Raw genomic sequence first — 14,001 nt, 5'->3', positions numbered from 1 at the left:
CAAGGTCACAAAGGGTCAGACGTGAGTGAGCACATGTATGCATGTGGAAAATTAAATAAGATAATGGATACAAAGTACTGAGCAAAGTGTCTAGAGCATATCCAGTACTCTAAATATTAGTTCTTGTTGTTTTTAAGTGTGAGTTCTCTTTCTTGCATTCAAAAATATTCCTGTTTTTAAACTTGCTTAATTAAATCTTACAACCTAACTTCACCCCCTATCATTCCATCTTAATTCTTTAAAATCACTTCTGTGTTGGTTTAGTCACTAAGTTGCATTCCACTCTTGTAACCCCATGGACTGTAGCCTGCCAGGCTCCTCTGTCCATGGGATTCTCCAGGCAAGAATACTGGAGTGGGTTGCCATTTCCTTCTCCAGGCAATCTTCCCGATCCAGGAATTGAACCTGGGTCTCCTGCATTACAGGCAAATTCTTTACCAACTGAGCTACAAGGGAAGCCCAATTAACTTCATCCCCTATCATTTCAACTTAATTGTTTAAAATCACTTCTGAACGTCTTAAAAATCAGAATATTTAAGAGGTACACTTTAATACAGGTCGGTGATCATGTTTACAATGATAGTTCATATAAACAGTTGGTTTCCTTGAGGGCAGTGACTTCAATGTTCCTCCTCACTGCCACATGACATGCACCTGAAGCAGTTAAGCAATGGACACAAAACAAGTACTCAATAAATATTTGTTGAATGAATGAAAAAAGTTGAAAACAACTTAGTAAGAATATACTACTTCACAGAGACACTAGTAGGGCAGAATTATAAACCAGTCACATTTAGTAGTAGGATAAGAATTTTATTCCCTGGGAACCATGGTAGCAATGAGGACGCCATTTATGGCTTCATCATCATGACTTGTTATCCGAGTCATTTTTGGCCAATTCAACTAAATGACTTCATTTTCAAGAGCTTCTTTTATTACTAGACTTGTGGCATATATCACCCCGTTCTGTTTCCTGGGATGGGGAGATAAAGTAGCAAGTGTTTGCCTCTGATAAAATGAAACATTCCACTGTTAATCTTACATGAAATATACATGACTTGCACAACAGTAAAGAAAATCTTATCTTGTCTATTTTTTTCTCCAACACTAATTTGCTTCTCCTCAGGATCTAATCAGATAAGGAATTTGGCAATTAAATTAGAAAATAAATTCCAGTGGTATATAAAACATGTGAAAATATAATGGCTTTAACCATAAGTTGATAAGCAAAGACTGGTCATTTTAAATGAAGCACCCATCAAATCTGAAAAATTTATACTTTACTTTTCACTGAATATGTGTGTTGGTTCTTTCTTCTTTATCTTTCTCTTACAATTAGCAAACATATTTAAAGGGGAGAATTGTGGCAAAGAAAGGCTACAGTAGAAGACAAGCATACAATGAACCCTGGAGAAGGAAACGACAACCCATTCCAGTATTTTTGCCTGGGAAGTCTCACAGACAGAGGAGCCTGGAAGGCTACAGTCCCTGGGGTCACAAAAGAGTCAGACACAACTTAGTGACTAAACAACAATACATGAATGAAAGACTGGAAAAGACTGCCATAGCCATTTCACTCTCTATAGCTAAATGTATAGATGGATATACAGAAACAATATACAGATGGATCACCATTAGCTTCTGAGGCACCAAACAGCCTGAATATTTTGCAAAAAATTTCCCAAACCTATCATATTCACCTTCATTGTATTTATCAAAACTGCTTACATTTTCTTTCTACTATTGTGTACCTAATAGTTCCCTTTACCTCATATTTTAAGCTTTCTATGCATTTTAGATTTACCTTAAACAAGAGTATCTGAGAAAATAAGCATGCGTGTTTTTTCCTGATGTATATTAAAAGAAACACTGAATATTAAAGTAAGCATCTGTCCATTCATACACATCAAGTAATTCACATCCCCAGTGGAATTTGTACCACACACTTTGGGAAAACAGACTAAGTGTTACAACAGCAGAGTCATCCCCTGCAAAATGAATGAAACCATACCTCCTGTCACTGTATCTATGCAAAAGACTATTGTAGCAGTTTACCTTACAATATCTATCTGCAACTATCTATGCTGCAGCCTGTCAAGATCAGTTTGCATCATGTCCAGAGTATTTGGGGGATTGTTTCCATTTTGCTGTCCAATAAAAAATACAAAAAGAAATGCTTCTTCTTTTTTTTTTTTTTTGAAATAGAGGTTTCTGCACGTACATGGCCAGAGAGCAGGTAAAGGGTTTCTAGTCAGGAAGTCACAGCAGGGAACTGGCAACAGCCCTATTTGTAAGGCGGTCCATTGACAGAAATGCCCAACTGAAGGTCTGAAATAGAAACTAATGATTGACCAGGAGTTTCAACAGCTCTTCTCTTGATTCTGGCAATGGAAATAAAAGAGAAGTTATCCAGTGTTTGAAGAGTAAATCTTCACTCTTTCTCAGTCTTGTATTCAGAAGAGTGTTGAGGAAATAGTAAACAAATTTCTTCTCAATAGTTGCATTCCCCTTGGAGAATTTACATTCCTTCCTGACATACCTCAAAGAGCTATAAAAACACCACGTCAGTTCAAAAGACGAAAAGGAGAGTTAATATTTAAAGGAGAAGTTAGCAATTAATTACCCTCAGTTTAATAATAGTTAACATTTATTGAGTACCTATGATATGTCCAGGATTGTGCTAATCATTGTACTTGAATTATCTGTTTTATTACAATCACAACAACCCAATATGTAGGGAACTTTTATCACCATCATTTTTCAAAGGAAAACAAACGGAGAGGTCTCTGACAGGACTCAAACCCAGGGTTCTCTGACTCCAGAGATGAAGCTTTTTAACTACTACATATGTATACACCCTCTTTCAGTTCTTGGAAAGCCTCAGTTGAATTCCCCGATTAATTATCTTCTTGATTTTTAACATATATTTCTTTATTTGTTAAACCACTAAGAAGCACAGAACTTGATAGCCAGTTAGACCAAAGGACAGCTATAATACTGGAAAATGAAAGTTATCAAGAAAACTTAAAAAGTATATTTATTGTATGTGAATCATTTCACATATAATATCAAATTTAACCCTCAAAACAAATATATAATATCCATTTCACAGATAAAGAAACTGGAGATTTAAAAAATAAGGAACTTAATCAAAGTTATATAGAAGCAGTACTTTAACCAGGCATTCTGACTATACAGTCCATTATCTTAACATGCTGAAGGACTTCATCTAATATAAGTGAAAACAATCATTTTCAGGGTATTCATATGGAGTAATTCGACCAGTCCTCATCTTCACCGAGTAAAAAGGACAAGATTAACCCATCATCCTCAAAATTGAATCCTGAGCTGGCAGCATCAGCACCATCTGCAATCTTATTCATAATGCAAAATGTCAGGTCCTACCTAGAACTATTGAATCAGAAACCTGAGTGTGGCACCCAGCTTCTTTCTATCAAGACTTGTAGGTAACTCTGATACTCATCAACTTTGAGAACCAGTAGTTCGAATTATTACTCCCTTACCCTGGCAACACCTCAAGATCACTTGAGAACTTTACATAAATAAGATGCTTGGGCTTGTTCCTAGAAATTCTGATTCAGTTGATCTGGGTGGCAGCATAGAAAATGGTATTTTAGAAAATGTATCAGGTAGTTCTAATGTGCAGGATAGTTGAGAACCAATGGTTTAAAACTGAAAAACTAACTAAGAAGAAAGGCCATGAAAGAGCTGGATTTGTTCCGTACAAAGAAAGAGTAAACTTACTTGGATATGCCTAAAAACCTTTCTGGAGAGCTCTTTAATTATAGGATTATAAAACAAGGACCTTTCTGCCTTTAAAGTGTTATATATTTAATTTCTGAAGCACTTAAGGACACAAGGATGACCACATATTAAATAAACTGGGCCCAAGAGATTAAGCACATCCATGATTCATATTATTTTGTTGTTGTTAAAGTACTTTATCTCCTAAATTTATGTTTTCAAAGCTTTTAAAGAATAAAATATTTATGTCTTGATCACTCATAAGCAGTATGTAGACTCTCAACTAATAATTTACTATTGCTCTTATGATGACATTTTATCTCCAACCTCACAAAGCGTTCTTATTTTCCCTCCCAAAATAAGCAGTCAGTGCCTGTGTTATCATCTCTAACTGTTTCAATATCTGATTCACCTGGGATGAATGAACAACGGGGAAAACTGCAGTGACACATCATCTTCCTCAAATAAATTACAAAAGCTTTAGAGTTAACGGTTGCAACCAATGATACATAGCCTGCAGGGATTCTACACCTTCCACAAGGAAACGATGAACTTTGGAAAAAACTGTTTCGTTGCATCAAACTGCCACATGTCTATAACAACACTATGCACAATAGCCAAAATGTGGAAATAAGCTAACTGCCATTAACAGATAAACTATGGTACATCCTTACAATAGAATATTACTCAGTTACAAAAAGGAATGAAGTATTGACACAAACATAGGGATGAACCTTGAAAATATTATGCTAAGAAGCCAGACACAAAAGGTCACATATTGTATGATTTCACTTATATGAAATATCGAATATAAGTAAATCCTTAGTAGACACAGTAAGTAGATAATGGTTTTCCAGGGACTGACGGCAAGGGGGAGTAGGGAGTGACTGCTTAATGAGTACAAGGTCTTCTTTCAGGTTGATAAAGTGTTTTTGACCTAGAAAGTCGTGATGATTGCATGGCATTTTGAAAGTACTAAAAACCACTGAGTTGTATGCTTCAAATGGTTAATTTTAATGTTATGTGATTTCACCTCAATAAAAGGTAATTTTAAAAATAACTGGCACTACTTCTCGACATTTGGCATCTGTGTCTTCTTTAGATTACCATGAAATGCATCAAAATAAAATATGCATTTTTTCACTTTATTTTGAAATAATTATAAACAGGACACAGCAAAGATAGTATAAGGGGGACCCATGTACTCTTCACTCAGGTTCCCTACCGGTCATATCTTATGTAATTATGTCGAATTGGATATTAGTACAATGAGCATGTATAGTTCTTTTTTTAAGTTTTTCAACTTTTATTTTATATACAAAGATCTAGTATTGTTTCTGTATAACATAGATGTGCTGGATGATCCATTCAAAAAAATTCACTTAGTAACTTAACTTCATTTAACGAAGTCCATGTTTTTTGTGTACTGGAAGAAGCACTGACGGCACATATTGAGGCCATATTTCCAAATTAGACTCTGCTGGTTTGAGCAGACCCGGTAAGAATGAGAACCCTGGACAAATTTTCTCAGATGTCTCCAGTAGAGCTGCTGGTGACCCATGTTGGTCTCTTGGCTGCAAATAGCAAAAGGAGCAAGGGTGTGCACACATGTGCTCTTCAAAATTTGGGGACACAGTTTACCAGAAGGCAGTGCTAGTTCTATATCATTTTTTTTTAATTGGGATATTCACTTTATTGTGGTAGTCTGGGATCAAAACTGCAATATAACCAGATTATAATTGTATTTCTTTTCTCCAGATGAGACAAATTCTATGGTTCAATTTACACCATCACCTCAGAGCTAAACTTATCTGAAAGCAAATCTTTGCTGGGCTTTTTCTGTTTTATTATGTGTATAGACTCATATAGGGCTTCCCTGGTGGCTCAGATGCTAAAGAATCTGCCAGCAATGCAGGAGACAGGGGTTCAATCCCTGGGTGGGGAAGATCCCCTAGAACTTCTATAGTTTTACATTTTACATTTGAATGTACTAACATTTTATGTTAATTTTGGTATAATGTGTAAGGTTTAAGTTGAAGCAGTTCTTTTTTGTGGATAGCCAGCTGCTCCAGCACCATTTATTGGGAAGATTATTCATCTTTCACTGAATCACCTTTAGAAAAAAAAATCAACTGGCTATATATGTCTGGGCTTATTTCTAAGTTCTTTCTTCCATCCAACTGATCTCTGTGCCTCTCCTTTAACCAGTTCCACTACAGTTTTGGTTTCTATCGTATATCATTCTTGAACTCAGGTGGAGTGATTCTTACCAATTTATTATTCTTTTTAAAACTTGTTTAAGCTATTCTAGTTCCTTTGCTTTTCCATATAATTTTAGAATAACACTGCCTAGCTACATCTATAAAAAATCTTGCTGAGATATTTAGACGTTTTGCACGTTAATCTGGGGAGAACTGCCTTGTTTACAATGCTTTAATATATTGAGACTTTAAATCCATGGACATGGTTTGTCTTTCCATTTTAGATCTTTGATTTCTTTCATCAGTGTTTTATAGTTTCCAGCATACAAGTACTGCATGTTTTATTAAATTTATGTCTATTTAAGTTTTTGAGTGGCTATAAATGGCATTTTTATTTAATTTGGGTTTCTATATTTTCACTGTTGGAATATAGAAATTTTTTTTTCTTTTTTTTTTGGCTGCACCATGCAGCTTGTGGAACTTCCCTGACCAGGGATCTAACCCATGCCCCCTGCAGTGGAAGTGCTGAGTTTTAACCACTGGACCACCAGGGAAGTCTGAAACATAACTGATTTTTGAATGTTTATTTTATATCCTGTTAACTTCCTGAACTCACTTATTACTTCTAGAAGTTTTCGGTAGATTTCTTAGAATTTTTTTTTTTTTTTTAACATAGACCATCATGTCATCTGCAAATAGAGAAAGTTTATTTCTTCCTAGTTTATATGTCTTTTATTTCCCTTTTTTACCTTATTTCTCTGGCCAGAACTTCTCCACAAGTTCTTCTAGAAAATAGAAGAGGAAGGACACTTCTCAACTTATTCCATGAAACCCCTATTACCCTGATATTGAAACTAGACAAAGACAAAACTGATATTGAAACTAGACAAAAACGAAAACTACAGGGAGTTTCCCTCATGAATATATGAGCAAAAAATTCTTAACAAAACATTAGAAAATAAAATCTAGGAACATATAAAAAGAATTACACTCTGAACAAATTTCAAAGATACAAGACTGGTTCAACATCTGAAAATCTATCAATATGATCCACTATATTAACAGGGTAATGAAAAATCACCCGATCACAAGAACTGATACCAAAAAAAGCACTTCACAAAATGTGAAACCCATTTATGGTTAAAAAAGAAGAAGAAAAGAAAAAAAACCACTTAGAAAACTAGGAATAGAAGGAATCATCCTTAATTTGATAGTTATGAAATCAACACATTATAGATCAAATTAGACCAATGAGGTGTGTTATCTATTTCCTTTATGAATAAGGCACTATTAAAGGGCTGAAGATCCACTATGTCACTATACATATGCTAAAATCCAGTAAATTCAATTACTTAATACATAGTGAATAAAGTCCATCAGAAAAAAAAGAAATGTTAAATAACAATGAGTCCATGAGGATAGTGGTTCAAAATATATTTCATCCCTTGATTTGGAAAGTCTGTCTTAGAAACAAGGTGAGATTCTTGTGTTTTAATCTCCACTTTCTTTTATTAATTCATTCAATAAGTATCTATTGAAAGTATTACTGTATGACAGGCACTGCTCTAGATATTGTAGGTAGAGAACGAAACAAACAGATCAACTTTCATAACTTTCATACCACACTGCTTATATTCTGATGACGTGAGAGAAAAATCAAGCTAAATTATTAACATATACCACACAGTATATTACTTGGGGACCAGTGTTATTACAAACTAAACAGGAAAATAAGAGAGGGAATACTGTGATGAAGCTGGATTTAAATAGGATAGTCAGGACAAACTCACCGAAAAGGTAAAATATGAGCTAGTATTTAAGGAGATAAGTATGCTAGGCAAAATAATGCCTCTCCCCAAAGATATCCTAAGCCCTGGAATTCTAAATGTGTTATCTTACATGGCAAAAAGGACTTTTCAGATATTAATAAGGTTACCAACCCTGAGATGAAGAGATTATCCAAGTGGGCCCAATCTAATTACATTGAGTCCTTAAAAATCAAAGCACTTTTCCCAGCCTGGGTCATAAGGACATATGACAATGGAAGAAGGATCAGAGAGATACAATCTTTTTTGCTTTGAAGATGAAGAAAAAGTACCACAAGCCAATGAATGTGGGTGACCTCTAGAAGGTGGAAAAGGAAAGGAAATAAATTTACTTCTACAGCCTCCAGAAGAGAACACAGACCTCCTAACATCTGGATTTTGGGCAAGTGAGACCTGTGTCTGACTTGTGACCTACAAAACTGTAAAATAATAAATCTGTGTAACTTTAAACTATTAAGTTTGTGGTAACCTATTACAGTAGCAATAGAAAACTAATAGAGTGAGCTTATGAATCAAGGAGCAGTGGAAAGGTCAGTGAGCTGGAGAAGTGCAGAATTAGAAGATGATGTCAGAGTAGAACAGAGTAGATAAAGATTATAAAGGGCCTTGGTGGCCAGTTTAACAACATTGGTGTTTATTCGGAGATGAGAAGCCACTTGGAATTCTTAAAACAGAGGAGTATGATCTATCTTACATCTTAAAGGGATAGTTACTCTGTGGGAGGGCAAGGACAAAAACCTAGAGCTCACTGGGGAGGCTCTTTGAATGAACCAGATGATGGTGGCTTCAATAAGGGCAATAGTTATGGAGATAAGTGCTCAGGTAAATATTTTGAAGCTGAGGCCAAAAGATTTCCTTGTGGCTTGAATGATGGGTGTGAGAGATGTCTCGAGGTTCTGACCTAAGGAAATGCAAAGCTAAGTTTTGTTAACTGAGATGGAGAAGACTATGTACAGACTTAGGAAAGAGAGAATAGAAGCTTAGTTTCAGACATGTTAAACTTGAGGTACATATTGAAGAGACAGCTGGTACAAAGTTGGATATATGACTTCTAGAGTTAGGGGAGTGATCCACAATGGAAACATAAATCAATATGGTCAGGGGGAGTTAGGTGGTATTGGAAGATGTGAGAGCAGGGGCAATCACCAACAGAAGGAGGGTGGGCAGAAAGAAAAGAGATCTAAGACTGGACCTTGAAAACCCTAAAGTCAAGAGATTAGGAATGAGCAAAAAATCCTGAAGAGAGGTAGCCAGTGAAGTAGGGAAACGAAACAAAACAGGGAAGTACGTATCCTGGAAACCAAGTGAAGTATGTTTCAAGAAGGTGGGTGTGTGCGTGTGAGCTCAGTTGTGTCTGACTCTTTGAAACCCCATGGACTTTATCTGGTCAGCCTACTCTTTCCATGGGATTTTTTTCAAGCAAGAATACTGCAGGGGGTTGCCATTTCCTCCTCCAGGGGATCTTCCCAACCCAGGGACTGAACCTGCATCTCCTGTGTATCCTGCACTAGCTGATGGATTCTTTACCATTGAGCCACCACCTGGGAAGCCAAGAAGATGGGTGATCAGTGACAGATGTAGTTTTTAGATCAAGTAATATGAGGACTAAGAACTGACCAGTGTTTTAAGCCACATGAAAGTAACAGATACCCTTAAAAAAAAAATGGCAGATTCAAAATAGTGGGAATGTGGAAATGTGGAGTGCTGATGATCCGGAAACACAGTTGGTTTAAGAAAGCCTGGAAAGCAAGAAACTGGCATTAGTAAACGATGAGAAACATCTCAAGGAGATTTGCTGCTAATAGCTACATCAGTCTTGAAGAAGGAAGAACCTATAAAAAGAATTTTAAAACGTTGTGCACGGCATTTTCCGCTAATGTTATGGGAAAATGAGGACACAAGATTCAGACCTCCACCAGTGCTGGTGTGAAGTATGCTAACCTGGACACACTGAACTTATAGATATTGGCTTTGGTCTTATTTTTATATCTTGTTATGCCAGTAGAGTTACTGAAACAATATCTTTGTACTTGCCAATAAACTATCCTAAACTCTCTTTGCACAAATAAGCAAGATTTACTCTAAAAAGTACTGCTGCCAGAAAACTAAGTCTAACTATATACATATGAATGCAACATAACCCCCTTACTTGGCTTGATAAGGTTTTTGTTAAGTGAATTACTTTTCTCTTTTATGTAGTTTCCTATTAAAAGGGGCAGCAGGAAATGTATGCTTGGAGAGGGATATGTTTTTTGTTTCATTTTTTCTCCTTAAGTATTGTGGGTTTTTCCCTCTTTGACCACTTGTAGAAGAAGACCTCCTGAGTAGTATGGAATGACTTGGCAACATCTTTAGAAATAAAAAGCAAAATCCTGTTGTTTGGGGATTTTCTAGCAATATTATCTGGAGAATTATTTTTCTTCTGGGCTTATACATGGCTTTCCTCAAATTATTTTCTTATATGGGTAATAATCACACCTCCCTCTTGATTCTTTCATCAAATATGGCAGAAAATGTTACTGATGAGTAACTAAAAGGTTATTTTATCTGAAGAAGTATGATGAAAGGGGAACATAATTGACCTTGGCACTTTAGAAAGTATGGTTTCAAAAAATATTCTCAAATAGTTACACAAATTTAGTATATGAGCAAGGTGACATCTCAACTCAGTAGGCAAAGAATTTTTTAAAGTAAATGGTGTTAGAACAATTGTGTGTCCATCCAGAAAAAAATAAGTTGGTTTCATACTTCTTACTATACACAAAGATAAATTTCATATCAAAAATTTACATTAAAAATAAATAAATTATTAAGAGAAAATATATCCTTAGGTTAAAAAAGGCCTTTCTAATTTACAATCTAGAATCATTTTAAAAATTGCTAAAATTAATCATTTTGACTACCAAAAATATAAAAAAGTCTGAATGCCAAATTGAAAAAAAAGGCACAAAATCAAAAGGCAAATGACAGAGAAAAAGTTATTTGTAATTCATAACTTAAAAGACAAATGCCAAAACAATCTTGAGAAAGAAGAACAGAGCTAAGAGTATCATGCGCCTAGACTTCAGACTACACTACAAAGCTATAGTAATTAAAACAGTATGGTTCAGCACAAAACCAGACACAAAAAAATATGGAGCAGAATAGAGAGCTTACAAATTAACTCACACACTTATGCTCATTTAATCTATAACAAAGGAGGCAAAGATATACAATGGGGAAGAGACAGTCTCTTCAATAGGTGGTGCTTGGTAAACTGGACAGCTCCATGTAAAAGAATGAAATTAGAACACTTTCTCACACCATGAACAAAAATAAACTCAAAATGAACTAAAGACTATTAACCATAAAACTTCTAAAGAAAACATAGGCAGAACACTTTCCATAGATCATAGCAATATTTTTCTTTTTGGATCTGTCTCCTCAGGCAAAGGAAATAAAAGCAAAAATAAACAAATGGGACCTAATAAAACTAAAAACTTCTGCAGAACACAGAAAACAATCAATAAAATGATAAGACAACCTACTGAATGAGAGAAAATATTTTCAAATGATATGACAGATAAGGGATTAATATTCAAAATATATAAACAGCTCAAATAACCCAAGGCCAAAAACAATCCAATTAAAACATGGGCGGAAAACTTGAACAGACATTATTTCCAAAGAAGACACACAGATGTCCAACAGGCCCATGAAATGATGTTCAACTTCACTAATCATTAGAGAAATGCAAAATCAAAACAATGGTATCACCTTACACCTGTCAGAATAGCTATCATCAAAAAGACAACAAATAACTGATGTTGGTGAGGATGTGGACAAAAATGAACACTTGTATACTATTCGTGGTAATTCAAATTGATGCAACTACTATGGAAAATATAAGATTTCCTCAAAAAATTAAAAATAGAACTATCATCTGATCCAGAAATTCTACTTCTAGGTATATATGTAATGAAAAGAAAAACACTAATCTGAAAAGATATATGCACACCAATTTCCATAGCAACATTATTTACAATAGCCAAGATGTGAAAGCAACTAAATGTCTATCAATAGATTAAACAGATAAGCACTCACACACAGACACACACACACACACACACAGAGGAATACTAGTCGGTCATAAAAAATAAATTTTGCCATTTGCAACAACATGGTTGGACCTGGAAGGTATTATGCTTAGAGAAAAAAGTCAGACCAAGGACAAATATTGTACCTTATCATAAAGTCAAAGTTAAACAAAGAATTAAGGGGATTAAGAGGTACAAACTACTATGTATAAAATATAATATGAAGATATATTGTATAGCACAGGAAATATAGCCAATACATTATAATAACTTTAGATGAGATAGAAACCATAAAATTTCTGAAGCACTATGTTGTATACCTGAAACTAATATAATATTATAAATCAACTACACTTCAATAAAAAGTTAAAATAAAGGGATTTCCCAAAAAAAGAAAAATGCAAACTAAGGCTACATAAAGCAATCAGTCTAAACAATCATAATGGCATAAATTCAAAAGTTAGACAATACCAATTTGTGGGCAAGTTTATAAGGAAACTGACAATCTTATACATTACAAATGAAAGTGAAAAAGAGTACAATTACTCTGAGGAGAAATATGGCAATTTTTATTTAATTATAAATTCATTTATTCTTTCACCCAATATTTTGCTTTGGGGAATTATCTTATAAAAACATGAGTATGAAATGATGTATGTTCAACTATTCCCTAAAACTTTGTTTGTAATAGAAAAAAACCTAAATGTTATCAAACTCAAACTTACATACTGCAAAACATTCACCCAAGGGAATACTATACAGTTATAAAAATCAAGGAGGAAGCTCTCTCTGCATGGACAAGAAAAGAGCTCCAGGATATATTACCAACTGCATTTTTTAGAAAGTCATGTAACAGGGCATACAGTACGGTATCTTTTGTTTATAAAAGTAGGGAGACTACAGTGGACATGGACAGGGGTTGGAGAGAAACTTCTTAATGATGTTACAGTTGGATTTTTTAATCATATAAATACACAGACAATCCAAGCTAAAGAGAAATAAAATAAAAACAAAGCAGAACTGGAGACAAATCCTGATTCACTCATAGACTATGTAACCTTGTATAGTAACTTAACTATCATCCTGAGCATGGTTTCTTAATCCATAAAATTGGAAAAACACGCCTTGTTTATTTATTTTTCTTTTTAATAGATGATGGAAAACATATGAAAACACTTTTGAACCATGGAGTGATAAGAAAGGAAGACCTATTATCTTTTATTTTTAGTTTTCTTAAAACGAGTTGCAGGCCTACATACAAAACAAGGCACAATCTAATCAAGCAAGTTTATGGACACAGAAACCTCTAATACTCAGTATATGTTCTTAATGCATTCTTCTCATTCTCTATTAATTCTTCATTCATTTTTCTAAAATTCTGTTTTATTCATAAAAGCTTTTCTCCAGGCCTAGATACAGTTACAGAACAAAAAGTAGGGACAAAAGAGCTGAGTCACTGGAACAACAGTCCCTCCAAATTCTTCCCTCTGGGGTGTCACTCAGCTGCCTCTCTTCTCCTGGTGGTTAGCTGGTTTCAAGGACCCCTCCAGCCTCCTGTCCAGCTGCTATCCAGAGAATCCATTGCTATCCATGATAGCTTCATATTCTCATCTTTGTCTACTACTTTTGCCATCTCTGCTGTCCCCCCCTCCACCAAATTTGCTACTTCCGGGCTCCCACCTCTGAGGAAGGCGGCCAAGTTCAGGGGCCAGGAATGAGTCATGGGAACGGCTCCTCAGACGGGCCTCCCACATGCCGTGGCTTCTCCTGGTTCCACTGGTCCGCCTTGTGCAGAGTGGGTAAAACTCCGCCAAAGAAGCCAGGGAGAGGCCAAACTTTGCAGGGCCCAGGCACCCTGTGACTATAGCTTGCCATAACCTGAAGTGTGATTTTTTTTTTTTTCTTCAGGTGTCAGGCACCTGTTCCCACAAGGGAGCTGCGCTTCACATAAGGAAGTAATTTCCAACGTTCCCATCCCTTATCTTTGATTAGCAGTAAGGGGGCTTGCTGTCCCCTTATCATCTCTGCCCCCATCCCCCCCAGTCTCACTCCCTCTCTGCCCCTCCACTTGTGGGCAGTCTAATTTCCCAGTGGATGGACCCAAGCTTCCAGGTTTTCCTCTCCCAAGTATCA

At 35.5% G+C, this 14,001-nt stretch overlaps 1 protein-coding gene across 1 annotated transcript; it reads right to left on the bottom strand.

Annotated features, from left to right (window-relative positions):
• Nucleotides 1-5,161: 5,161 nt before the first annotated feature.
• LOC122450798 (40S ribosomal protein S29-like) lies at nucleotides 5,162-5,335 on the bottom strand. The gene has a single exon (XM_043483035.1). The coding sequence runs from the start codon at nucleotides 5,324-5,326 to the stop codon at nucleotides 5,162-5,164; it is 165 nt and encodes a 54-aa protein (XP_043338970.1). The 5' UTR covers nucleotides 5,327-5,335.
• Between the last annotated feature and the right edge of the window lie 8,666 nt (nucleotides 5,336-14,001).

This window comes from Cervus canadensis, chromosome 12, assembly GCF_019320065.1.
Source record: "Cervus canadensis isolate Bull #8, Minnesota chromosome 12, ASM1932006v1, whole genome shotgun sequence".
NCBI lineage: Eukaryota > Metazoa > Chordata > Mammalia > Artiodactyla > Cervidae > Cervus > Cervus canadensis.
Note: the sequence above shows the minus strand (reverse complement) of the source record. Positions and strands in the feature narration are given on the sequence as shown.

Excerpts from the sequence above, each read along its gene's own strand:
- LOC122450798 (XM_043483035.1), bottom strand. The coding sequence starts at position 5,326 with ATGGGTCACCAGCAGCTCTACTGGAGACATCTGAGAAAATTTGTCCAG.